Raw genomic sequence first — 26,296 nt, 5'->3', positions numbered from 1 at the left:
TTGTGTAATTTCCAACTGAAGAAATAGTCTGTAGCAATGTTTTTCTTTTTAATAAATCCTGTTTTACGGTAAGAACGACCCGTGAAAATTGTTGTGTGAGTGGAGTGTCTGCCCAGTGCCTGGACCACATTTTGTGAGCTTGAAACATGAGAACAGTGCAAGAGATTCTTCAAAACTAGATGTGCGGATGCTTAATACCCAGCCGGCCAAAAAGCCCTTGCTTCACTGTATCGGGTAAGATGAGATGGGTGATCTGGCTGTTGAAGATGCCCCTATTTCCCGCATCCCCCAACTTTTTGCAATGCAAGCACATAATGGTACAATTTTCACAAAGTAGCAAGTATTACAAAAACAGAAAATCATTCTGTTTTTCAAGGGGAGGTGGGGAGGTTTAAAAGCCTGAAAACCTCTCATGTGAAGTCACCGTCAATTTTCTTCACTTACTGAGAAGGTACTAACGAAATGAGACAGTCCTTCTTGTGATGTATACTGCATGACACCACAGATTTTTAAAATGCAGCGGATTGCTGAGTAGTTTCCATTACACTGTCTGTCCTGAGTTTGCTTTCAAACTGTCAAATGTGAAAATCTGTGTTAAATTAAAAAAAAAAAAAAGAAGTGAAAGTTATCATGTAATTCATTAGTCTTAAAACATTTCATTTTTTTCCCAGATAATTTAATAAGATCTTAGAACAGTTTTGTGATAGAAAATTTCATAACAATACATTGGATTGTATCCATTAATCTTTTTGGTACTTGGAAAAGGGGTTAGATTCTCACCACACGCTCTTGTTTTATTGTGTGCGTAATTGCTTTGTAACTCGTAGCACTAAGGTAGGTATGTTGATAATATTTTGTAAAGAGCGAGCTCTTTTGACTGTTAACATAGCCTCGCGTGAGTAAGCAAGCAAAAATCAATGGCCAGTAGAGAAACTAAAGAAGCTTCTTTGGGAATTTGGCCTCTTAACTATGCTGTTCTTAAAATTTATTTTGTAAAGGAGGTGCTCAATCAAATAAGTTACTGTACCAAACAGTTGAGTTTGGGTTTTGACCATACTGGCTCCCTTTCATGCCTTTAATCTTACTTTGAATTTTAGCACCTAGAATCATATTCACTAGACTGAAATTGTATAAGTAAAGGCTTCAAGGTGCTGAAGTTGATGGGAATGCTTTCCTAATAGAAAACATTTGATGCTTTCCCTAGGAATTTGATTTTTATTAGGAAATCAGATTGCATCTTCTTGCTCTTTTACAAGGAAAGCAACAATTAGGTTGGCCAGATGGCAGTTTTTATTAGTATTATTTACTGCTATTGTGACAATGTAGTGCTGATTGGAGCTTTTTTTATTGATGGAGAGTTCAATATTGAACTAGATGCATCTCCAGCCAACAGCCAAAAATAGTAGTGTAGTAAGCCAAACGGAAATTTTAGATACCAAAAATGTTTACCTGCCTTATAGGAGGAGGTTGAGGATTAAGTGATGAGTGTTTGTACAGTATGTGAAGATGTAGCTCTCTATATAAATGTCAAGAAAACTACTCCAGATATATGGTGGAAAACATTCACAATGTGTTCCATTTGTCTTATGACAATTCCTTCTTAAATATCATTGTTAACAAAGTAGTGACATTTGTATTGCTTGACTTCAACTTTAACTTCAAAATGTTAGTTTAGAATGGATTTCTGCATTAAAAAATGTTTTTTAGAAGACTCAAGTGTTTTAGTATTTCTGGAAGTTATTATTATGCTTTTATCCTGTGGAATACTGTTGCAAACTTCAAAAGACAATTTTGGAAGTCATCTTGATGGTCCTGCCCATTCCCTGCTCTTCTAGGCTCTTCTTGTGGTTCAGGTGTGTTTGTTTAGAAACAGCACAGGTTTCCTTTACCTTGAGTTGTGTAGGGAGTTGTGTGGTCAGTAAGATTTATTTAGCTTTTCCAACGGCTTATCTGAGCATTCACTTACGTTTTAATAAAATTACACGATAGCTTGATTGGTTTGATTGCCTCCTTATTCGGTGGTTATGCGCTTAGAGTGAAGCCCCAAGCTCGCTGTCAGTGAGCACTGGGCGAGTGCCAGCACATGTGCAGGAAGTGGTGTGCTTCCACTTGCTGCTTTACGTTGTCCTGTCACGCACACCCCCATGTTCCCCATTCCCTTGTTTTACTCCTTTCCTCTGGAAACTTGTCCGTATCCTTCTTTATTCCCACCACTGGCAGCTGTCCCTTCCTGCCTTGCTTCCTCTGGTAGGAAGCGCGGCCTTGTGCTGGGCCACGTCTCGGAGCAGCCTCTGTCGAGCACCGAGCTAGAGGTTGGGCGATCACTGCCTCTCTTGGTGTGGTCCCGAGCTCCAGGACAGCCACCCCTGCACGTGCAGTTACTGCCAAGCCTCCCATCATCAGTTCTGGTGGAGGGTGTGCATGGGCAACTGCTGTCTGCATCGGTAATAAATAGCGGTCCAGAAGCAGGTGCTTACATCGGGGGGACTATCTCCCCTTAGAAGCACTCCAGACACGTTTTATTTTCATGCTTCTGTTCCTTGTTGCCATTCACCTACAGGTTAAGATACCTCCTCTAGCTATCATACACTTTTTCTGCACAGCTCTCACTTGACATCGCTCGGTGCTGTGGTAAAACTAAGGTTGAATTGTGATCGGCATTAAAAATGAATGAGCTTGCTGAGCCTGCACAATTACTAGTTAATTTAGTTTTCCCTCTTTTGTTCCTCTCCCCTTCTTTCTCGTAAAATGAAGGTCTTCGGGCTTAAAAAGTGTTGAGAAACTAGCAAATGATCGTGTACTCACGGAAGACAGCTGGGATTGCTCTTCATACAGCAGCAGCATCAATGTCATAAATGGAGGTGATTGCTCCAGATTTGTTTCAATTTATCCCGTAGTCTCTGTTAAAATAGAAGAAAAAAAACATACGTGCTTTTCCAAGGGCAAGCAGTTTTTTCACCAGAATTCCTAACTTATTAAAATGTAACAATTCCTTAAGAAAAATTTAATTCACTTTGGACAAATTTATTCTGCCCTTCTTTCTTTAATCCCTGAATGTAGCAAATGAAGTGGAGTTGAATTAAGTCTTTTGACTCACTTTTGTTTTTGTGGTCTTGTGATTGACTATGACTCTTGGACTTTTGCCTATTTTCAGGTGATTTTTTTCCCATCCAGCTATTCACAGGCCCTGGTCTGCTTAGCTTCCAAGTGTAGAGGAGATCAGGTGCTTTCAGCCTGCTATAGCAAAAATGCATAAAATAGAGTACTGTTTTGTAACCGACTTGATATTTCAGAGGAGGAAATGAATATTATAGAGGAAGGCAATATTTACTTTTAATATTTTTTTCTCCCTGAATAGGTGAATTGTTGAGTTACTAAGCTTGTGCATTTGTCTTGGGAGAAGTTGGGGGTTGGATATAGATAAAAATCTGCAAATACATGCATACATGTGTGTTGTAGTCTTAAGCTTAAGAAATATGTTTCAGTGGTATCTAAAGGCTTTTTCAGGTGAAATATTGCCGTCGCTAGAATTAACCGTTTTCTTGTTTTCTTATTTCTCTTTGCCAACCCCTCCTATTTTTTATTTTTTCACCAGAATAAGTTGGCTGTTGTGATGCTTATATTCGTATTTTCACAATTTGAGTTGCTATCGATAGAGGTAGTCCATGTGATTCTTAGTTTTTTAGACAATTAATTGAGATTGTATGTGTGGAGGGAAATGAATTAATCTGTTGTCTCCATAATTCTCTGCGCTTAATTAAATTAAATAAATCAATTTTCCTTCTTTTCAAATGCATACGCTAGTTCCTTGAACTAGCATCTGCTAACTTGTTTTAGTCATTGAAGATACTGTCTGAAGCATACATGTGGTTTGGCAGAGCTTAATATGCATAGAAAAAACAGAATTTTTTGTACTGCTAAAAAGTACCATGGAGTGTATAGCACTTGTTTAGAATGCTCTCTACCACATGGTAGCACTTCAAAAGAGACAAATTATTGCCTGAAAAATACTAGCCATGTTAGAAGCGGTGCTACAAAAGGGATATTTTGGCTGGTTTTCAGTATAGCTTGACCAGAATAACCAAAATTGGCCATGCCCGTGTTGTTGGTTAAATTCAGAGAGGTGTTGGTGCAGAAGCTGGTTACTGTGTCTTTTGAGGGACTTCAGTGTATCTGTCTTTTGAGTGCCCGAGGTTCTGCGAGGAAATAATATTCATCCTCAGGTAGTCCGGGCAGTCTTTGAGGAGGCCATTGGGGGTGAAAGGTGTGGGAAAGGTCTTGAAATTGTACTTGAAATCGCTTGACGTGCCCTCGTGAAGACATATGTAACTTTTGCTGCTTGAATTTCTAGCTGAAGCACCAATTTGCTGAATATGAGTCAAGACAGATACCAAAAGTGTGAAATCCAGCCTGGAGGTTATGGTAACAGTAGAGGTTTTTAGTTTCTTTGGTAATGCCACGGGTGTTCAGTGGGTGCTGCAGAGAGCTGGATGAGCAGCAATGCCAAACCAGTCCACAGCCCGTGGTACTGGTACGAAGTTCTCTTCTGGGGAGACATCTTGGTTGCCACTCTTCAAACCAGACTTCTTAAGATGTAACAACCTAAAATAGGTTTTGGAAATTGAGGTCCTACACGTCTAAGGTACTGTCAGATGCATTGGTCAGGACTGCACATCTAGTATTTACCAGTAGTCTGAAGATGGGCAGCTGGAAATGCATCTCATTGATAGTACAATATCTATTTCAGAACTGAATTTTGGCAACCTGTACATCGCTATGTGACTTCCTAAGATATGGATTTTAATAATTCGTTCATAAAGACATGAAAATAATACAATTTTAGAGTGTTGAATAAACTTGCATCATGTGTCAGGCTGCTACAAGAACGCTTGTTTTGGAAGAGTTTTAGAAGTAAGCTGTTGCTTCAAGCAGGATGTGAATTTGCCAATTGTTTGTGAACTCCAATGCCTTAATTTGTTTGCATTTTAAAATCACCACATTGACTGGTTTTTTTTTTCAGTATCTCAGTTGATTTGGCCTATTCTGAACTTAGGTTTTCAAATAGTGAAATTGACTGAGGATGTTTTAAGGTGTTTAAGGAATGTGGTTGAGTTGTCCCCAGTGTTAAATGGGTCACCACATCACTGATGAACACATCAGTGTTCAGTTCTTGGCCTCGTCTCTGTTCTGTTATATAAATTTGGGTATGTTATGTTCTTATTGTTAACATAGGGGATATACCTCTTCTACGTTAAATCCTAGGTAGTTTCTAATATTGCCAGTATTTTTTGGAAAAGGAGAAAGTGTTGATGTTATTTTAATATTGTCTTTAGTCTTGTACAACAGGTTTGTTAAAACTTAATATAAATCAGGGAAAAAAAATACCCACCAAACTACTTCAATAGTCTCTTCTGTTTCTGTGTTCAGTTAAGGGATTTTGTTAGTACAAATTCACACAAGTAGCAGTGAGATTCAAGTAAAGCACCTATTCTGTACAGTTTTGTGTTTTCTTTTCCAGCTGTAGATAAATTATAATAATGCTTACTAGCTGCATTGATTTTTCTCCTTCCCTTCTGCCTCCCTGTTAAATTTGTTTGCAGATGTGCAAAAAAAAAAAAGAAGGCAATTTTAGAGGAAGAATACTTTTTTGCTATCATTAAAAAAAAAAACAAAACAAAACAAAAAAAAAACAGTTCTGTTGAAAAAAAACCACCCGTGCAGGTGCTCAGGAGATGGACATGGGGTCCTGTATTATGGTGTTCCTGTTCTCAATGCGGGAAGCACAGGGAAGTGCAAATGTGCCTGATAGCTTGCCTCATCATAACAAAGCTTCTGAACAGATAGTTTCCTTAAAATACAGGTTTCACTGTTTAAATGAAAACAGTCTTCTAGCCTGATTGACTATTCCCCAGCCCTTTTCCGTGCTCACGTAAGTTCTGGGTGTTCTGTCTTGGTGGCATCTTTGCAGCGTGGCTAAGGAAGGAGGAGGGTACCCACGTTTCCAAATCCTGGGCTTTGAACCAGTGAACTCCGTGGTGAAGTGCCTGACTTTCTCCAGTTCTAGCAGAATGGGGACCACATAGGAAAAAAGCTCTTGCCTAAGCTGTGCTTAACTTGTAGGTAGAAAGATGATGTTTTGTAGATTGGGCAAAAAATGTAAAGAAACGTGGCAATGATAACAACAAAAGCAACTTGGGGGCTGTTACCCATTTGTGCAAGTTGGCAGCTTGTTGGAGCTATCTAGCAGCTAATACGTGTTATAAAATATATATGTTTGGTTAAAAGAGTTTCCATTTCTCTCTGGTGGGGACTGCATCATGTTTTAATTTCTGCAGTTGTTTTCCCAAGGCAGAGATGTTAGCTATTGATGCTTTATTGGTTCTTTGAGATTTTTCCGCTATTGCCTTCATTATCATCTAACTGCTAACAGTCTTCGGAGGAGGAATTGCTGACTTGAATCTGGATGGTTTTCAGCAAGTCCTTTTTCTTCTACGTGATATCTCAAACTGATGTTCAGTCACACGCTGCTGGTTATACTGCGTCTAGAAAAGAAGCTGTCCTGGAACTTAATTACAGGTTACCTCTCAGTGAATGCTTTTAAGAGTGTGGTATGCCGTATTCAGGTTTTGAAAGTTTTGGATGTTTTCTTAGGGTGTTCCCTGTCTTCAGCATCTCCTTAAGATCTCTTAAGGGAGAAATTATCTGAATGGGTCGACCATATGATTTCACAGGAATCTGTATGTAAAATATCTTTTTTCCATCACCGTGTGGCTACCTGTACTTAGTGTCCTCAATTGCAAGAGAATCTCCGCTGCCAGGAGCAGTATAACTCAGCTGTCTAAAAATCCACACTTAAATTTAATTCTCAAAAAAGGTTTTCTCGCTCCCAACTGCTTTTGAAAATCCATATCTATTTTTTTTTTCCTTTTCATGATTTCATCTAGCTGGAAAGCATTTAACCATAATTTCATGTCTTAGCATGTCCTAGCAAGTAATGTCAAAAGCAAGTCTTACTTGCTTCTTACACAGATAAAACTTTAAAAAACATTTTTTAACCAAAGAAGCCTATTCTATCTGAATTTTCCACATTTATTAAATATATCACGTGCTTTTTCTATTCAAAGTCATGGTCCCTGCAGTAATCTTATAGTTCTGGGCAAAGTTTGTGTTTAATAAGTTTTATTTTTAAAAGGGAGAGACTTAATACCCCCACCCCTGATGCACACGCAAAAGAGGAAACAACAAAACGTAAATCTAAGGACTGAGATGCTATGACAAGCTGGATCTTGGCTTTGCTTTTGTGAGAAAAGTGGGAAATGTCTTGAGGTACTACCTGCTAAAGCAGCACAGGCTGCTGAGTAAGGAGGATTCGTGGAAGTGGCTAGTATTTCTGGAAGCTGTGCGATGAAAGGGGGATTAAAATTTGTTTTATTTCAGTCTGGCAAGGGGGAAGGTTTTCATAGTGACATTAGAATAGCTGTTTTGATCAGTTCAGACTACTTAGCTGTCTGTCCAGAGGAGTGTAGTGGCATCCTTACATCTGCCTTGGTTTGGTGACAGCCAAGAGGTGCAGGCCTTTTCCCTGCATGCAGCACGTGGGGTTTCAGGCTGTAGCCTGGATGGGTTTGCGTGTTAGTTTGGGATGCTAGATTATCGTTGGTGTCCTGGGTGAAACACAAATTGTAAGTCATGTATGCTAAAAGATTATGAAATAGAATGCAAGCACCAACATATGCTGATGGAAAAAGTCTGGAAGTGATCATGTAAATGTATGTAGATTACTTTAAAAATACAATTAACAAGATATGGAGATGTAAAAGGGCTAGCAGGCTGCAGAATTTAGTTTGTGTTTTCTGTGATAGGTTGGAAAATGTTTGTCCATTCTTGAAAAATCTCTCTTTATATCTTTAAAGAATATAATTGTTTTTTCTCCTGGATATGGTACGAAGTGGGGTCTGAACACTTAGCATGTTCTGTCCTCTAATTAAGTTGTTGCTCTCTTTTATAATGAATATCATATTTTCATCCGTGCGAGGAGAAGCCATGGGAAAAAAATAACAAAAATAAATGCACAGGATCGAGTTGGTTTTATATTTGTGAATTTGCAGCTGCAGACAAAACTTCAGGATTGTGTAGTATTGCGTCTGATTTCCTAGGAGTTGGCAGTGAGCATGGGCACACTGAAATCTGCTCCCTGATGTATAGTCAGCAGGCACAGTGTCTGTCTAAAAGGTCTGGTAAGTGATAAGGTGTGTGGATCTGCTTGTTAGGATCATGTTAAGCATTGCTTCGTAGAATGCTCTTCCATCAAGGCAATCTGTTTTAATGAGGCATGTGATAGAAACAGTTTTATTCATCGGTACAATAAAATATTACAGCTATTGGTGTAAAAATCAACAAATTTTCTCTACTGTTTAAAATGTGTATGTTTTATATACTGTGTGTGTGTATAAAAAGAAGAAACAGTGTTAAGAACTTAAGAATAAATGGAATCAAAACTCTCTGACAACTATAGCTGGTGCCCCAAACTACAATGCTGAAAATGTAGTTCTCAGTTATGGTGAAGACTCAAGTGAGTTCTCTCCTATTTCTTATATACATTAAACAATTTTCCTTTTGATTCTAAAAGTTATCTAATTCCTGACAGTATTATAACTTAACTCATGATTTTTTTTTTTTTACAAAATGGTAGATTGCTACTGCTGAATGAAACCCAGTATCTGAATTTTTTTATGAATGAGCAAGGTAATAGACACTGTAAATGACACGTAACAGTTTGTTGATCATGTTAGCAATTAAGTCCAGCTGAAAAAAGAAACAGTCTGCTTACTTAGGCTAGTCTTACTCTCTGAGGAAGCTCTGGATTCTCCTGCAGATAGTCCAGTAGCAAATAAACAAACTTCTATGCAGTTGCAACAATGAAAAAGAAAAAAATACGGTTCAGTCATTTAATATTAAACTCTCTCTAGAAATAGTACAGGTTGTGTAAGTTTACTTTTCAAACATACTTTTTGTTTAATCTAGTTCAGTACCAGATGGAAATGATGCGAAGCCTTCGCCACGTAAACATTGATCATCTTCACGTCGGCTGGTACCAGTCCACATACTATGGCTCTTTTGTCACCCGTGCCCTCCTGGACTCCCAGTTCAGTTACCAGCATGCAATTGAGGAGTCTGTAGTTCTCATTTACGGTTAGTATGAGGTTTCCTTTATTATTCCTTTCCCCTCTTAATATTATTACTACTATTTTTGTATTCTGTCTTTTGCCTGTAAGAGTAGCCTGGCAGGCCTTTTCAAGTAAATACCAACCCTGTGTCTACGGCAGCCTCAGCAGCAGCTAAGTCTAGACAGGGTTTCCTTCTTTCTGTTTATTTTTCTTGCTATCAGAGCCCTGATGTGTACGTTTTGGAATGCTGGAGTAGCTGCTTCATTTTTATTCCTTCATCTCCCCTCCCTCGTCGCAGGGGCTGGTGGAACTCGACCAGATGTCTAACAAACCCCGATTGCTAGCGTGTCTGGCTCTGTACGTGACTGACCAATCATGACACGAATTGCCAAGTTTTTTTATACCTCTGACAGAAGCATACAAAACCTGGACTGTTTCTTAGCACAAAGATTTTTTTCTTTTCTGCCTATTTAATGGTGTTTCCTCAAGCTCTCCAGACCAGATGTTCTGTGCTGTATCAGAACCGTAGGCAATTTAACAGCTTTATAGCCTTCCCCCTCCCCAAACACTCACAGTTTGCCATATCTGGCAGACTTGCATATAGTTTCCAGCTGAGAAGTAAATGTAACGTCCTGAGTATCTGTCAGAAAAAATACTAATGAATACGATCAATCTTATGAGCTGCCCCAAAATTGTTTCAGTATGTTAACAATTGGATTACAGTAAAGAACAAGTTGTTAAAGTATACTTATATTGGCTGGAAACATTGCATCATCAGACCTTGATGAATTTTCCACTTGTTTCAGTCTATTTTGGTTTTCATTTTATCACCGATTGCTAAAAGTTTTACCGTGTTAAGTTTCAGACAACATGAATGTTAACACAGCTTTTATTCTAATGTTGGCATGCTTCAGCCATTATCATGCAGCAAGTGTTAAGCTTCTTTGTCCTAGGAATGTAACAGTTTGTTTAGAAAATTTCCCCCTAAGTTCCGTATAGTGTGTCAAGGCAAAATTAATCATTTTATATACCGGTTACATTGTTGTGTGTGAAGCACCGGGGCAACTTGATCTGAATTGGCTTATTGCAAATCTAAAATATTTTTTTTATAAAATGTTGCTTAACGAATATTTTGATTTACTGCATAATAATAACTAGAGGGAAAAATATTTATTTAAATGAGGTAGCTCTTACATGAGTTATGTAGATAGTTCACATGAAGGAAAAAGAAAATGTGAATTAGACCATTAATGGGAAAATAATGTCACAAGCAGAATGGGTCTATATCCCTCTGTGTTCACCAAGTTATGTTTATCAATTAACCTCATTGTATATAGTTCAGCTGTATTTTACATTTCAGTACAATACACTTACTTTGGCTATGGTCTCCATTGTGTTGTCTGAATTTTAAAATTAGATTTAGATTTTTTTGCCTCCTGTTTGTCATTCATATACTGAAATAAAAAGCAGTCTGGGGTTTATAATAATCTTCCTCCATTTTTGATTACAGATCCTATTAAGACTGCCCAAGGGTCTTTGTCACTAAAGGCGTATAGGCTGACTCCCAAGCTGATGGAAGTTTGCAAGGAAAAAGACTTCTCTCCAGAAGCGTAAGTAATTGAAAAGAATGTTTTCTCATAGTTTTACCTGGATTATTTGGTAGGCAGGATGGTACGTGGGGTGATAAAATACCGTATTTTAAAAATCTCGTGTAATAGCGTGTGCTGGGAAAACTGGATAGATTATGTGTAGTGATACAGTGTGCCAAGAAGGAACAAAGTCTATCTTTGGGCGTTTAAATAAAGTCAGAAGTGGGGGAACTTGGACTGATTTTGGAGATGGCCAGCAGGCCAGCTGTAAAGAACATGGTGAAGGTAGCTGTGTATGGGAACAGAGTCAAAAAAATATTGGGGAGGGGGAAGAAGGGGAAGTAAAGTAGCTGGTCTGTCTTTGAGCTCTTTTTTTCCAGAAGGAAAATTGAACAGGTATTCCAGAATAGCTGGTCTTCTATATTTATTCCAAATTAACTCCCCCACGTGGACACAATCTTCTGGAGTAAAAGTAGGATAATTATTCTGCTTCAAAGGAGTAGTTGCTTGTAATAGAGATAGCACTGAGTTGCCTTCTTTTTCCCCGAACAGCTTGGTGTTCAACAGCAAAAGCCCAAGCACTTGTTAAACTGTATTTGTTGAGGAGAAACTAAATCATTTCATTGTTCTATGTCTAAAGATAACATTTGCATAATGAACAAACAAATCTGGTGCTTAGTCAAGAAAAAAAAGGGGCAAATGTTTTTGTTTCAAAATTCCCTATGCATACACGGAAGTTAAGGATATATTTCCTTAGAAACTTATATATCATGCCTTTATTTCCAGATTTTATGGAAGGTTGTCAGTATCTACTTTATTGTAAAAGAATCAAAATATTTTATATGTATTTTAAAAAAATACTCTGCAAAGTTATGTTTTAATATCCATCATAGAATTTAATTGTTCCAAAACATACTATTCTGTCAATCTGATTTTGATCAATAAAATTCTTAATTATTTAGGTATTGGGGAAAATGTTTTACATTGTAGTAGTTACAACTTTAAAGCTATTTCAGTGTCATGTGGTAACTAACTGTTTACTTCTATTTAAGAAACCCTGATGGTAGGGAAATCAAAAAAGCATTTTGGAAGGGGCAGAGTTAATCCTGTCAGTGCAGTCTTTTGCTGGAGGCTTTTTCATGTAAGTAATGTATTAGCGAGCAAAGCAGCTGCTTGACTTCTGAGAATTTTTGCTAGAGCAGCTTTTCCTAGTCTTTGTAAACGTGAGGTTTTGCCATGCAAATCTTCTCTTACCAAAAGACTCGACTCTTGCTTGATTATGGAACCCTGAAAATTGGGAGTTTTAACAAAATTGCCTATTTAATGTAGCTGGAGCAACAGTTCAACAAAATGAGCAAGGCAGTTACTGGTTATTTTAATAAATATTTTTAACTTGTTTCACAGCTTGAAAAAAGCAAATATTGCTTATGAAAACATGTTTGAAGAAGTGCCCATTGTAATTAAGAATTCATACCTGATCAATGTGATGTTGTGGGAACTGGAAAAGAAATCCGCAGTAGCCGATAGACATGAATTGCTCAGTCTGGCTAGCAGGTAAGTACTTGTTACAATAATGGATGTATTTTTATTCGCTTTCCCAAACCACAGTTTAACACCTTGGGTGAAATCCCAGTCTCATTACAGTCCATGGAAGCTTTGCATTGACTTTAATGGGGTTAAGACTTTACCCTTCGTATGTTTTTGCTGAAGGAAAAGCTGCGTGGTAAAACTATAGCATTAAATTCAAGGACTAAAATCAGTCTGCAATCTGTATTTACCTGTACTGCTTGAATTGTGTATTTCTCTCAGTAGTATATATTTCTTCACTTCAAGAAAATACCAGCATTCAGAAAATTAAGGCAAATAAATCTGTTAAATATTCTTTAATTTATGAAGTATTTCTTAGGTAATCCTGTATATGATTTTAATAAAAAAAAATCACATTTGTCCTACTTTAGTTTGCAGGATGCACTTAAAAAAAAAAATCATCTGTCTGAAAAACTGGCAAACATGCTCAGATTGATTTTTATGACGACCAGCATTCATAGTGTCAGAAATTAAGGGTTTTTAGAATGGTCTTCTTATAACTTTATCTAAGAATAACCCTGTTCTTGTAACACTTTGTTCTGAAAGTCTATTTGTGGTAACAAGGTAGGCGTGGCCTCTAGCAGTACGATCAGAAATTTGGTGGTACTTAAATCTTACGTGATGCAGTATAGTTAATTTGGTTATTACTGGGCTGATAAAAATAACCCGATGCACAAAATGATGCAGTATCTTGTTGCATAGAAACCGGATTTATTCACTAGTATGTTTTTGGAGCATAACACTTTTTACCTTGAGATATTATCTGCCAAGGTTCTGATCTCCTCTCTTGACTCTGCCAACCAGACTAGCTGAACGCGAGCAACCTCACCACGTAAGGCTATTGTTAATGGTTTGGTATCACTAGCAGCCCATATACTGCTAACTCAGGCAGCAGCCTTCCGCTCTGTTTCCTTTTCCAGAGCTTACGTGCACGTGTTGAGGTGTCTGATTCTCAGAGAACTTGGGCAAGAGAACAGATCTAAGGTTGAACTCTGCCTGGAAATTTACTAATGTCGCAAAGGATATTTAATTAAAAATTTTGTTCAGTACAGTTATTGTGTCTTTGCACCTTGGAATTAATTGATTGGAAAAGTATTTTTGCTGAGATATCCAAGCTGCCGAACTTCCAGACTTTATCAAGCTCTTTGCTTTGTCAAAGATCACAAAGCTTTTGCCATTTGAGGAGAGGGTGGGTGCTAGATGTGGGAGACGAGTAGGCTCTATCTACCACTTTACTGTCAGAAGGAGGACCATGGTGAGCATGCACCGGGTGTCCAGACGATAAGACAGTGTTGGACATGTTTGCTTCTGGGGGTTTGTTCCTGTTGGGAGCAGGAAAGGAAATGGAAAAGGGTTGGGATTCCCAGCGACCTGGGTCCTAACACAGGCTGCTACTAGTCACATAGCACAATTCTGGAAATGGAAACGAGTTTGAACAGATCACAAACCACAGTTGAAGTTTTTCATCAGCTTATCTTTTGTAGAACTGTGCTGTACTGCTACCCTGACTCAAGTCAGAAGATAGTAACCGTACAGATTACTTTTCTTTCTGGAACGACAGCATTGGAGTTGTAGCCAGGTACAAGACAGGCTTTTGTGTTGATCCTCGCATCAGAGATGAGAGAGAGAAAAACATGAGTCCAAGAGAAAAAGGGAACTCTCCATCATTTGTGCTTAGGAATCCTTCTCAACAGGGAAAAAAGGAGAGCTTTTTCGTACTGAATCGAAGTTTCTTTTCAATAGGTGTTTTCTTAGACCAGCGTAACACTGTTGTTGACAGTGACACACGTGGAAATGGATTATTGATAAACCTGGGTGAACGTGCCTTTTCAATTCATTGTGCTTCTCTGAATTTACACAGTTACTATCCCGTATCCTGACAGTAATTTCTTCAGCTTGCTGAAGTCTAGAACTTCCTAATAATGGGGAGCTCAACAAATTCATCGGTTTTCAGAATTATGTCTCTTGAACTGACTCTCCTGGCAGCATTCCTTTCTTGCTCACCTGGTCTATTGGAGGAACTTAAGGTGCTTAGTTTGATTTGAAGCAGGCTAAAGCTTTGGGAATTACACCAGTGGGTTTGTTTGGAGGCTATTGTATGTGCTTTTTTTTTTTTTTTTTTTTTAATTTCTTATAGCTGGTTTTAGTTACCACGCAGGTTACCTTCAGTGATATCTTACATTGGTATGACTCAACTGGCAAATTAGAAACATTTTAATGCTCATTTACTCTTGTTAGGGTGACTTACACTGCCTGCCTAAATATTTAACTCGTTTTTACTTGAATTCAATTACCAAGATTTCTCTATCAAAGAATATATTGCCTGAAGTAGGGGAGTTCAAACCGCTGCTATTCTGGAGTTCTTATTTTCATTTTGTATTTCCTTATTTTTGTCTTTGGATAGTTGTGGCTGAAACATCTCAGATATCAACTGTTTTTTTTTTTTTAATGTTGGTACGGGTCTTCTCCACTGAACTTTGCTGCCGCTGTAGATTTAGTTGGCAATAACTTTAAGGCTACTTTATTTTAGGGTTTGCGGTGGGTTTTTTTCGGTCCTTTGGGAGCATCCTTGAACCTTTTTTTTAATCTTCTGAAGCAATGGTTTTGGCAATGAAATTATTTACCCATGGTTATTCTCCTCTGGAGTGTTTGTTTCATCAAGATTCTCACATGTTCAGCCACCCACCTTGTCTGAGTTTGAAGCTGTACCTATTTGAGGTACTTTGACTGCACCTTAATATCTTTTTCCTTTTGAAGTACATTTGTGATAATTGTGTAGTAGTAGTTTAGTAGTTTACTTTTTAAGCATAAATCTGTGTTTCTCTTCTGAAATGTGAATTGACTGGAATATTCTAGGGAGAGAAGTTAAAGGCAGAATAGCATACAGCTAGCAAGTAATAGCAAGTAAAGGCCTTTTGCTCAAACTGTTATCCTCCTGCTACCCTTAAGGACCAAAATGTCTTGAAGACCTTGGAGTACTGCCAGTCTTTTGATAGAGACTCAAGAATTAAAATCCTGTCAGATAATGTTCCAGATCTTCAGAGAAATAATTACAACCAACTTTCCCATTCTCATCCATCTCTTCCCTATTCTATTGATGATCTAGTTTAAATTAAAAAAAGCTTTTTTGTGGTCTAGCTTCATAATAGGGTTGTTCTATAATATCTCAATTTGTCTCAAGCAATTTTTCTAATAGTGTGCGTCAGTAGAAGCAAACATGTGCTGAACATTTACTGCAGTAACATCTCCTTGGCAGATAGATTTCTCAAACATCAGATGCAGTATTTTTGCAAAAGTGACATAAGGAGGGTTACTTTGGCTTTCAAAAGCGATATTAACCTTTATACATTGTACTGCTTATTCAGAAATCTCAGTGTGCTTAACGGATTATTAAGATAATTATGAAAATCTCTAATTTGCAGATGGGGGAAGCTGACACAGAGAGGGTAAATGTGTTGCCCAAAGGCACACATCAAAGTCGGAGCAGAAAAGGGAATGGAGCTCGAGACTCCTGACTTACATATCTCATTCAAACAAAATCCTCTTAAAAAGGGTGCAGGTTGCGTTCAGGCTGAAACGCCGAGATGTAAACAAGTTCTTCTGCTAAGCGGTGGGAACGTTCCTTAGAAACATTTAATCAAAAAGATGTGCTTTGCCCCAGCAGTATCTCTCTAATCCACACAAAGCAGCTCTTCCCAGGAGGAGAAACGCTGTGCAGGGTGGCACCTCTCCCAAAAAGCAGCGACTGAGAGGAGCCTCAGCACGACTGATGGAAAGAGGAAAATCAGAGCAGCAGACACAGCATGTTCTTGGTGCTCCCTGTTCTCATCTTCTTTAGCCAGGGCGCAAGCAAAATAAATGGACCTTCTCACCTACTTTATTTTAGGGTGACTGTGGGTGGTTTTGCAGGGGTCATCTTTTTTTGGATACCTCCAGCTTCAGTATTTCCGTAGTCCAAAATTAGGCCCATGGATCAGCATGGTTACTGATACCAGAGGCTGTGCGCCTCTTCTCCCTCCTGGGCCAGTGCAGGTAGGTGGGCTTCTCCAAAAATGCAAACTATGAGGCCCACAGGCCCTGTATAGGGAAAGCTAAAACTGATGAGCAGGACATGGGAAGCTGAAAACGATGGGAATTGCTGCCTATTTTTTAAGCTTTGGTGTTTGACTTGAGGGCTGCGTTCTGGATGTTTCAGACCTTCAGCAAGTACATCTGAAGTCCTTTCTCGATTAAAGATGCTGGGGGAAATGTGGGCTTCATGTGTAGCTCCACGCTATGAATCCTACAGAAGCGGAGCCAGTTGAGGTTCCAGCCCCCAGCTGCTTGCATCATTCCTCCCCACTACCCCCATTTCATCTCTACATCCCTCCCACCCTCAAAGATTTTTATTCCCTCATCTGTTTTGGAGTTTGGCTGCACAAATAGCTTTGTGGAATAGTCTGGTGGAAAAAGTCAGGCTCCTACTCTTCTTCCCTTCCAGCCTTTCCCTCAGTCTCTCTCACTCTCTTTTTTTGAAGCCCCAACAGAGGGTGTTTTTGCATTTACAGTAGACTACTTCACTGAAACAGTTTAAAGTGTGCCCACGCAAACAGCTGAATCCATACAGCTGAGAGTGCTGTAATCCCTGGGCAAAGGGAGAGGGAGAGGCAGGAAGATGCTGATGCTGGAACCTCTTAAACTGGCTTTGCTGGCAAGAGCAAACCGCACCTTTGCTCTCTTTAAAATGCATCCATAAAGGGAGGCTCTGGTGGTACGAGCATTCCCGCACGCAGAAGGAAGCTTACAGTCAGGTGTTTTTGCCAGATCTATATCCTAACAGGATGCGCTCATGCAGTGAGTGATACGCGAGTTTAGTTAATATGTAGGTGATGTTTTCTTCTTCCGTGGGAGCTGGACCATAACACTGCCAAATGCAGTGCTCATCAGCCAGAATAACGAGAACTGTGACTGTTACATAGGGATTAGGGTAGTACTTTGACAGGTTTCTACTTCCCACCCTCAGAATTATATGACCTTCGATAATCCTTCAATAAGGAATTGGAAGTAATTCATGTGTCAAGGCCCTTTTTGGTGAGGGGTAATACCCTGTGAAGTATAAGGCTGTTACAGAAGTGCACAGCACCAACAATTACCGTGCAGGCCATGTTTTCTAGCCTGTTTTGCCTACAAGAGCAAGACTTCCCTTTGGCAATTTGTATCCGTGCGTGCCTTTTTCTCATTTTTGATGTCATCCAAACCACACAGATAAGTATCAAATGATAATTTCTGGAAGTTTGATAGGTGGCCAAGGGTAGGTGATCCCACCTGAAACACGTATAGCATGGACATCATTTTCTCAGCACCTGCTATTTAGCTTTACAGGTCTGTTATTGGTCACTTCTTGCTAATCTAAATTTAAATTTGATGGAATAGACTCACTAAATCAGCTGACTGAATTGCATTGATTGAAAATGCAGTTTCTGTATGACCGGTGCTGTCAGAACAACTTGTCACATGCACGTGCAGAACTGTTGTCTACCTTTCACTATCACAGAGCCTTGTGGGAAAGTTGAGTCTTTATGGTTATGCAAGCAGCAGTTATGTGCGCTTTTGTTTTTATTGCATTAAAGTGTAGGAGACATTTAGGTACTGAGTAGTGTGATTTTTTTTTGAGATTTTCTATAGGAGTGCGGAAGGTAAGGAGATGCCTAAAAGAGCTTTTGGGCTCTGTGTGTATGGTGAGTTTTTATGGGCTGGAGCAATGCAATTTAACCTTCTAAATCTCACCAGAATAAACTTCTGCTAAATAAAACTTACCTAAACATTGTACGTAGAGATTTTTACAAATTACTTTCTATTTGCTTTTATATATTCTTTAAGAGATGGAATGAAAAAGGGTATCATATCAAGCACATGAGAACTGAGGAAAAAGCTTGTCCTGTATTTGGAGCATACTTATCACTTCATGTCTCAGTTCACATCTGTTTAAGTTATCTGTTTTTAGCTTTTTGTTTCCCTGGCAATGAGAGCAAACACTATATTACTGCAATGTCTAACAATAACTCCCTGTTTCAGTATTCTGCTGTACTAAGCTGGTCCCAGAGAGATTCACATAAAATCATTCTTTGTAACCAGCTATATTTCATACGGACACTATCTGTAAAATAATTATGTATTCCTGATGTCCACATACCCTACAAGGCCATTCGTGTGTACCTACATAGGCATTTCTGATAATATCCAGTTCTTACGCTAACTCGCTATAGTATAAACTCTATAAAAACCTGAAAATATGCACACCCATGGCCATGGCAATATTCCACAGTTCTAAATATCATAATACTTGAAATGTTGAACTGAAAGGAAAAAGTACTCTAAGAAGTTTAAAAATAATTATTATAGTGGCGCCTTTCTGCTGTGTGTAGCTGAAGTCCTCGTCACCATCTGCCCCTGTAGTCAAGTGGAGGTTTAAAACTCTGGCTTGTAAATAAATTGTACTTGGAAATTACTGATACAGCCTTTCGTTGGATGAGCAGGCAGCTCAGCTAGTGAAATAGCTCTTCCAGTACTTGTAATGATGATAAGTTTCCTCAGCTATATTCTCAGCAGGTATCCTCTAGTGCCTCAGTATGTTACCAGTGTCTGTCTACAGCTGTGAATTTTGTGGATTTGGTGAGTAATTTGCACTTGAAAAGGGATGCGTGTAGTATTGCACGTGTGGTTCCCTTTTCACATTATGCCTCTATTTCCTACTGGCTCTTCCAGTTAGAATTTCCTCAGTCTGTAGGCTATAGGATGGTGGGAATGCATTGTAAAAGGCTATAGAAATCTCAGATAATGTGGAAAAGCAACAACTGAATGATAGGATTCTGACATAGAAGTACACCAAACAGTTTTTATTTGAAAGAAACTCCACGAATACTAGCGGATTGCAGTTGAGGAGGAGAAGAATGGAGTTTAGCTGTTTGAGTCCTTGGTCTTCAGCCAAGTAGGACTGGGTAAGGCTTAGATTGGAGCCAACAAGCTAGCTGCTGGTCAGAGGGATCAATACAGCGCAGTGAGTATCCTTCTTTTTACTGCACTACCCTGTAAACACAATTTAGGATGAATACTGTCTCCATGGGCACCAACCTTAGAAGTTCCAAAACGTAAGACTTGGAAGCTATACCTTTAAGTTCCTGCAAAATACCGAATCAATTGCTAAAAATGGTTACAATAAAAGTTGTTTAACAGACTGCATTTGTCTGGCCAAGGCTGTAGATCGCATAACTGGAACTGGACGCGCCCAGCCTAGCTGCTTCCATGTTGCCTATGGTATGGAATGTGGAGTTGGCTGGGCTGGATGCAACGCTCCCTCTCAACAGCGAAAATCAAGTGTCTGCTGAACTTCCAGGCGTAGTTTGATAGTCTAGTTAATGAGATAGAGCTCAGAAGAATATTTAACTATCCCTGCTGCGGGTCAGAAATATTGGGAAAAGAAAAACAAAAACTAACAATAACTTAAAACAAAACATCTCCTGGAACATCGTTCAGTGTTGCATGTCACCACAAAAGCATCAGATGTTTTCTTTTAAACATTTAACCTGGATCTGTAATATCAGTGAATTCATGCAAGGCTTTTCATAACTATGAGATTCATTGCAAAGACCAAAACATTTAAATGTGATAATAGCGATGTGGCAAAGACGCTAGAGGAGGAGATGCCAGGTAAGATATCATCATATATATATATATATATGTATGTATGTATGTATGTATGTATATATGAACAAATATAACAAGGAACTGAAAACATTAAAAAAAAAAGTGCGAACTTTGCCATTAGTGCAGAAAAGCTTGTCAGGTGACTTGAAATGAATTTTCAATTTCAATATTTTGTGTTTTTTAATGAATTCAGTTTTTCAGGAATGTTTTTTGTATTTCAGTAATCACCTAGGGAAGAGTCTGCAGCTGCTGATGGACAGAGTGGATGAGATGAGCCAGGACATTGTTAAATACAATACCTACCTGAGGAATGTAAGCAAGCAGCAGCAACAGAAGCACCAGGTTGGTAACAGGGAAAACCTGAATGAAAGGACTTTTTCCATGAAAGATCATTTTGAGGGGTATTACCCAAGACAGATGGGTCTGGATCTGGATCTAAGCAAGATAAAATTCTTTAAGAAACACGTCCATTAAATACAGTTATAAAATGTTAGAGCCAGTGGGGAATCATGAAATGGATTCAGTTCTGCCGACACATGGTGTGGATTGGCTTGTCTTTGCTATTTTACGTTTTGTTAGTGATGTACGATAAACAAAATCATTGATAAATGTGCTGTGGACATGAGGATTAGTGGATTAGTAAGTGTACTTCCTTCTCTTTCATCTCAAGTGAAGTGTTCTAAAGCAAACTCTGTGTTTTAATACCATCACATACAGTCATGCATCTAGGAGTAAAGAAACAGTCCAGACTGAAAAGACAGCGGACTGTCCTCTTACCAGCAGTGACATTTCAGTTGTGTTTGTATCAGTAGACAGTGATACTGATCAGGTGATGTTGGCTTTTAATTCCTAATGCCAAAAGAGTTGTTTAAAATCCAAAAGAATCTGATTAGGGAATACTGAGTGTGGAGACCTGCTGTAGGTGGCCCTGCTTGAACAGCAGGGTTGGACCAGATAACCTCCTGAGGTCTCTTCCAGCTTTCAACCATACTGTGATTTTGAGACTCTATTACTTTATTTGCTGTTGCTGCATTTGATAAAGCAATACTGTGTCTAATTATAGAGGAATGCTGGTAAATTGGAAAAAAGCTCTATGGGAATGATTTAAAAGCCTTGAAAGCAGATCTTAATGAATGCAATTTGCTTCATGTGATAAGTGAAGTTACGAAGTGACCTGCTTATTCAAGAAGTACCTACGTGAAAAATAAATTTGAACTCTTTAATCTAACAGACAGAGATATGACAAGATTCAATATTGGCCAACTGAAACTGGGGCAGGCCAGTTTGCAGATAAAATATTGCAGGTATTGCTGTAGAAAGTAGCTAATTATTAAAGAGAGTACCTATGGCTCATGTGAAATGCTTCATCACTGACTACTAAATCAAAATTGGCTTTTCTCACTTAGATATAGCTTGAATAGGGAGTATTTTAAGGAAGCAGTACTTGATCAGTGGTCTGTCCTGGCTTTGTGATTCCTGAGGACATAGAAGCTTCCTGCATGTTATCTTCAGAAGATTTATTTTCCTTTGCTGCCTAATTTGAGTAGAAAGATGGCATACACTTCAAAGGCTTTGTGAATAACAAGAGGTTCTATTTATTTGGAAAAGCAGACCCAAGTAGGTTCCATGGTGTCCCATTTCGTTTCTTTACTAACTATAACTGCTTTAGTAGTGGCTCATTGCAGCATAGTTAGTGGTCTTAACTTCATTTTTAAAATGGAGCAATTGTGATTAAGAGCAAGCCATTTCAATAGAGAATAATAGGCAGACTGCTGAGAAGTGAATGGGGTAATGCAAAGAAAGAAGAAGCTGCATGAAATTCACATACAAATATGGGCATTTAAGATTTTATTTTTAACAATGTCCAAAAACATGTATTTGTCACTACTACTGGAAAAAAAATTACTTCATTTCAGTATGCCACCAAGTATGAACTGTTCTCAAAACTCTTGTGCACAGATACATTTAAGTAAGTGAGAGAAAACACCCTGTACAATTTGGTTTGTTTATTTTAAAGAATTTTTTTTGTGTTGAGTATGAGGACTCTGGTGGACAAAGCTTACAACTTTAATTCCTGGCTCTGACATCCAGTACAAAATCTCACATACGTGTTTTTGAACGTATGTTCTTCTGCAAGAATAAATGTTTATCTAATAGCTTAAAAAATGATCAGCTGCCATAAAAACTGTTTGAATAATCTACATGGAAAAGGGAAGTGCTGAAAACAAATCTCAGTATTTTTTAATAGCAGGTTAATTTCTAAAAACTGCTCCTTTAGTATATCCTGTGGTAACCTACAAAGAAATGACATGGAAGTGGCAGAATATCTAAATAACTCAGATGGAAGAATGAACCATTTTACTTTGTTTCAGCCACGACTTTGTTCTCAGTTTAGAATTAATATTTTTTGGCTTTAAATACCTTGTTTAGTCAAGTTCTCTTCTCCTTTCACATTAATATTGTTTTGACCTTTAACTTGCATAAAATTAGGAATTTCTATCGTTATATAACTATTTGAGGTAATGGCTTCTTATACCTTCATATTCTAACCTTGTTTTCCTTTTTTTTTATTTGCTTGGGGAGGTTTTATCTAGTATGCTGAAATCTTTCCGTCAGATACAGCATTTACACCTACGAAAAACATTAAAAAACAATCCATACCACTTCAGTACTGCATAATTTTCTAGTGCCTTATTTCCTTAAGGTGCTGACTTGAGAGTAGTGGGAGGGGAAAAAAAAAAAAAATAAACCAAACCAAAATTTTGATATCGGTGAATTGAAATAAACTGAATTGCATTTGGGGTTACCTTTTAGAGCTTGGGCTACTTTTTCATTTGGTCTTTTTGTTTCTTAAATAAGGGGGTATTTGAATTTCATTTGACTCTTTATCCTGTATGGATAAGTGCAATTTTGAAAACATACTTGCTAGTTGGGCAAAAAGCATCTGAAAATAAATACTTATCAGTGCTTTGGAAGTCCTGTTGCATTCTGTTCCTGTTGCTTTATTTTCAGTACCAGCAGAGACGTCAGCAAGAAAATATACAGCGTCAAAGCCGAGGGGAAGCCCCTCTTCCTGAAGAGGACATCAATAAACTTTTTAAACCACCACAGCCCCCTGCAAGAATGGAATCACTCCTTATTGCAGGTAATGTCCCAGCAGTCTCTTTGACTCAGCTTTTCATATATGAATGTTACCTTGGGGAAAAATGCAGTTATTACCCTAGAAGGCATCTTAATTGTTCATTACCTTTGACATTATGGTGTGATAATTTGGCGTTGATAGCATTCCAAATACTGTCCTTCATTTGGTCAAAGGCAGTGGTTTCAATAAACTGATCCACAGTCCTGGTGTCTGAAGTATTCAAAAAAAAAAAAAAAGTAGGTAAGAAAAACAACTTTATTGCTAGTAGGCAGTCCTTGCCTCTGTTAGAAAGTGAGCTTCCTCACACAGAACAATTTCAAACCATCTAGGGAAGTAACTGAGGCGTGTTACAGGTACCGATAAGAACATACGTGTTTTCATAAACGTGGGCCACCGTGTTTAAACAGAATGGCTGTGTAAAGCTCTAAACTTGATGTATGGAGACTTGCTCCTTTTATTTCTTACTCAGCCATTGTAGCTAGCTCCTGCTTGACCATCTGTGCTTCACGGGTTGCTGGGAAAGGGCAGGAGCAACAGCAAGAGCCTCTTCCTGGCTCCGTTGTGACAAGGTGAAGTGGGATTTGAAGGGACAGCTAGAGAAATGCCTTACGGAGCTTGGCTTTCTGCGCAAATGGGTGTAGTGACTGCTGCAGTCAAGCTGCTCTCTGTGCTCTGCCCAGCTCCTCCCTCGACTCCAGAAGTTATGGGGCTGTACAGATGAGAGGCAGGAGTAAGCTGTTTGGGCTGGAACTATTGAGTCAGAGCAGAGCATTTCTCTGCCTCATTTTCTGCAGCCCTAAGTTACTGCGGACATCCCTAGGTGTTGAACTGGCTGTTGCAAAAGCTGAGAATTTTTAATTTCCCACAGAATTGAGCTCATTTCTTTGATCTTGATGGACAGAGTTCTAGGGAAACTATCCCCCGTCTCTACACACCTAATGGTGAAGGAAAATGTAAATGAGAACAAAGCAGTGGTATTTTTGGTTGTCTCACCCCCCAATTCCTTCAGTTTTCTGGTGTGCTGCATTGTGTAGCCACAGTTTGTTACAAAACGTTGTGCCTGCCCCTTACCTCCTGGAAAAGCAAAAATAGCTGGGACCTCACAGTGGCAACAGAGCAGAAAACTTAGATGACCTGCTAAGTAATCTAAGTTTGGAAAATGTTGTGAGAAATCAATTTTCTTTCTTTAAACTACAGGAGGCATTTTAGATCAGATAGTTATCACCATTGTTTTGCACTGAGAGAAAATTAAATAGAAGTCCTGGTAGTTTAATGAGTACTGAAAGAGTAAGTAATTTGACATTAAAAAATAATAATTAGATTAGTATTTTTTCACACTGCTAATAAGTGCTGCTTTTAAAAGAAATAATGTTCTTGATTTATTGTTCTATCCAGAGTCTTTCAAAAAACTATTGTCTTGATAGTTTTTAACAGTAAATGAATCCTAGCAGCAGTAACGTATTTACACACTTGGCTTTAGCATAGCTTAGAATATGCAAAAAAAGTTTGTGTGCACGTGTGTGTTATAGTAGTGTTGATATGCTTAAGATGAATCATCTCCTATAAGAGAAGGAATTAAAAACTATTATACTTCAAGGAAAAAAAACAGAACAGTTTTCAGCCAAAGCTTCATTTGTTCTTTTACTGTAGTCAGGGGAAGAATTGAAAGGATCCACTTCAATTCAGATGAAGTAAAGTTTGTGGATAAAGAATAAAACTTAGCTCTTTTGTCTCTGAGGCATTAAAAAACTTTTTTTAAATAGAGCATTAGATTGAGAGTTTATTGGCCTTCTAAAGAGTCTTAATTTTGATTAAACTGGCTTCATGTTTTGCTATTCCTAGCTAACAAGGGAAATAACTTGTAGCAGTTCTTGTATAAAAATGTTTTGATGGGCACATTTGATTTGTATAGCACTGACAAGTCTCCATACCCTGATGATTTTTCAAATAGCTAGTAAAGGGAAATATTAGGTGAAAAAAAAGACTAGCAAAATGCCAAACAGGAGTACTACAGCTTTCAATCTGCTAGTGGAAAATATTTGTTATAGTATTTTAATAGGGCAGCAGATGCATAGGAAAAAAAACTGAAAATCAGCTTTATAGTACTTTTAGAGCAACTAAGTTGAACAGTTGGTTAATGTGATTAAGCTTCTAATACAGCCGCAAAAATTGTTTGTTCATTTTATTGTCATATGTCTTTTCTGAAATTGTAAATAACAAAATTGGAGGAAAATTGGGGGGTGGGGGGGTGTACCAGTTTACCTAGTCTGCTAATTTAGTTTATTATTTTTCCCAAACCTATTTGGGAATTTTGAAAATGTGAATTCCTAAGTGTAGAGTATTTGAGCTTTTTTTGGTTGTTTCTCTTTGTAAATCCTATATGATTAATTGATTTTCTTTGGGGGGGTGGGGTGGTGGTGGTGGTGCGGGGTGCATTTTAAAAATCGTGTTCCAGGATGTCCTTTCTGAATTTCAAGACTGATAAAGGTTTATTCTTCTTTCCTCTTGACAGGTCAAATTAATACCTACTGTCAGAATATTAAGGAGTTCAACGCACAGAACTTGGGCAAGCTTTTCATGGCTCAGGCTCTCCAAGACTACAACAACTGAAGAAAAGTTGCTATGACCCTCAACAGAAAAAGTTATTTACAGTTTTATACTGTTAATGATCCTTTTGAAAATTTGGTATATTGGGAAAAAAGTCTTGTAAAACAGTCACGTTGGTTTGTGCAGAACTCTCCTATAAGAAAAATAAAAGGCAAATTTTAATGATATTTTAGTATTTCCTTATTTGTTGGCCATATTGGACTGGAATGTTCTGTGGTCACTCGGGTTTGCTAAGTGCTTGGCGGTTATTCATGTTTAGTCATAGCAAATAATACAGGTTTAACTTGGAATCTTAAATAAAAACAAGTTATTACAAATGTTCAGTATAGCTGACTTCACAGAAGAAATTTAAATTTTCCCAGTTTTGATTGAGAACTTACAGCCATACTAAGCCAGTCACTTGGAACAGTTGCTTGTTTTTATTTTAATCTGTTTGGACAGTCTGGTGCATTGGATCTTCCATGTTGCAAGTATTTCATAGGCTTCACAGTTGCAGCATAGAAAATTAGTATTCTGTGGAG

At 38.2% G+C, this 26,296-nt stretch overlaps 1 protein-coding gene across 1 annotated transcript in view; it reads left to right on the top strand.

The window, feature by feature from the left end:
- EIF3H (eukaryotic translation initiation factor 3 subunit H) overlaps window positions 1-25,942 on the top strand; it is an 85,463-nt gene extending 59,521 nt beyond the window's left edge. Inside the window, exons 3-8 of the mRNA XM_035556275.2 lie at window positions 9,025-9,192; window positions 10,678-10,777; window positions 12,161-12,310; window positions 20,248-20,368; window positions 23,039-23,171; window positions 25,681-25,942. Coding sequence (XP_035412168.1) covers window positions 9,025-9,192; window positions 10,678-10,777; window positions 12,161-12,310; window positions 20,248-20,368; window positions 23,039-23,171; window positions 25,681-25,778 — 770 coding nt within the window. The 3' untranslated portion in view covers window positions 25,779-25,942. The remainder of the gene's footprint in view (window positions 1-9,024; window positions 9,193-10,677; window positions 10,778-12,160; window positions 12,311-20,247; window positions 20,369-23,038; window positions 23,172-25,680) is intronic.
- The last annotated feature ends 354 nt before the right edge of the window (window positions 25,943-26,296 follow it).

This window comes from Cygnus atratus, chromosome 2, assembly GCF_013377495.2.
Source record: "Cygnus atratus isolate AKBS03 ecotype Queensland, Australia chromosome 2, CAtr_DNAZoo_HiC_assembly, whole genome shotgun sequence".
Classification (NCBI taxonomy): domain Eukaryota; kingdom Metazoa; phylum Chordata; class Aves; order Anseriformes; family Anatidae; genus Cygnus; species Cygnus atratus.
This window is presented reverse-complemented; position numbering and strand designations above follow the sequence as displayed.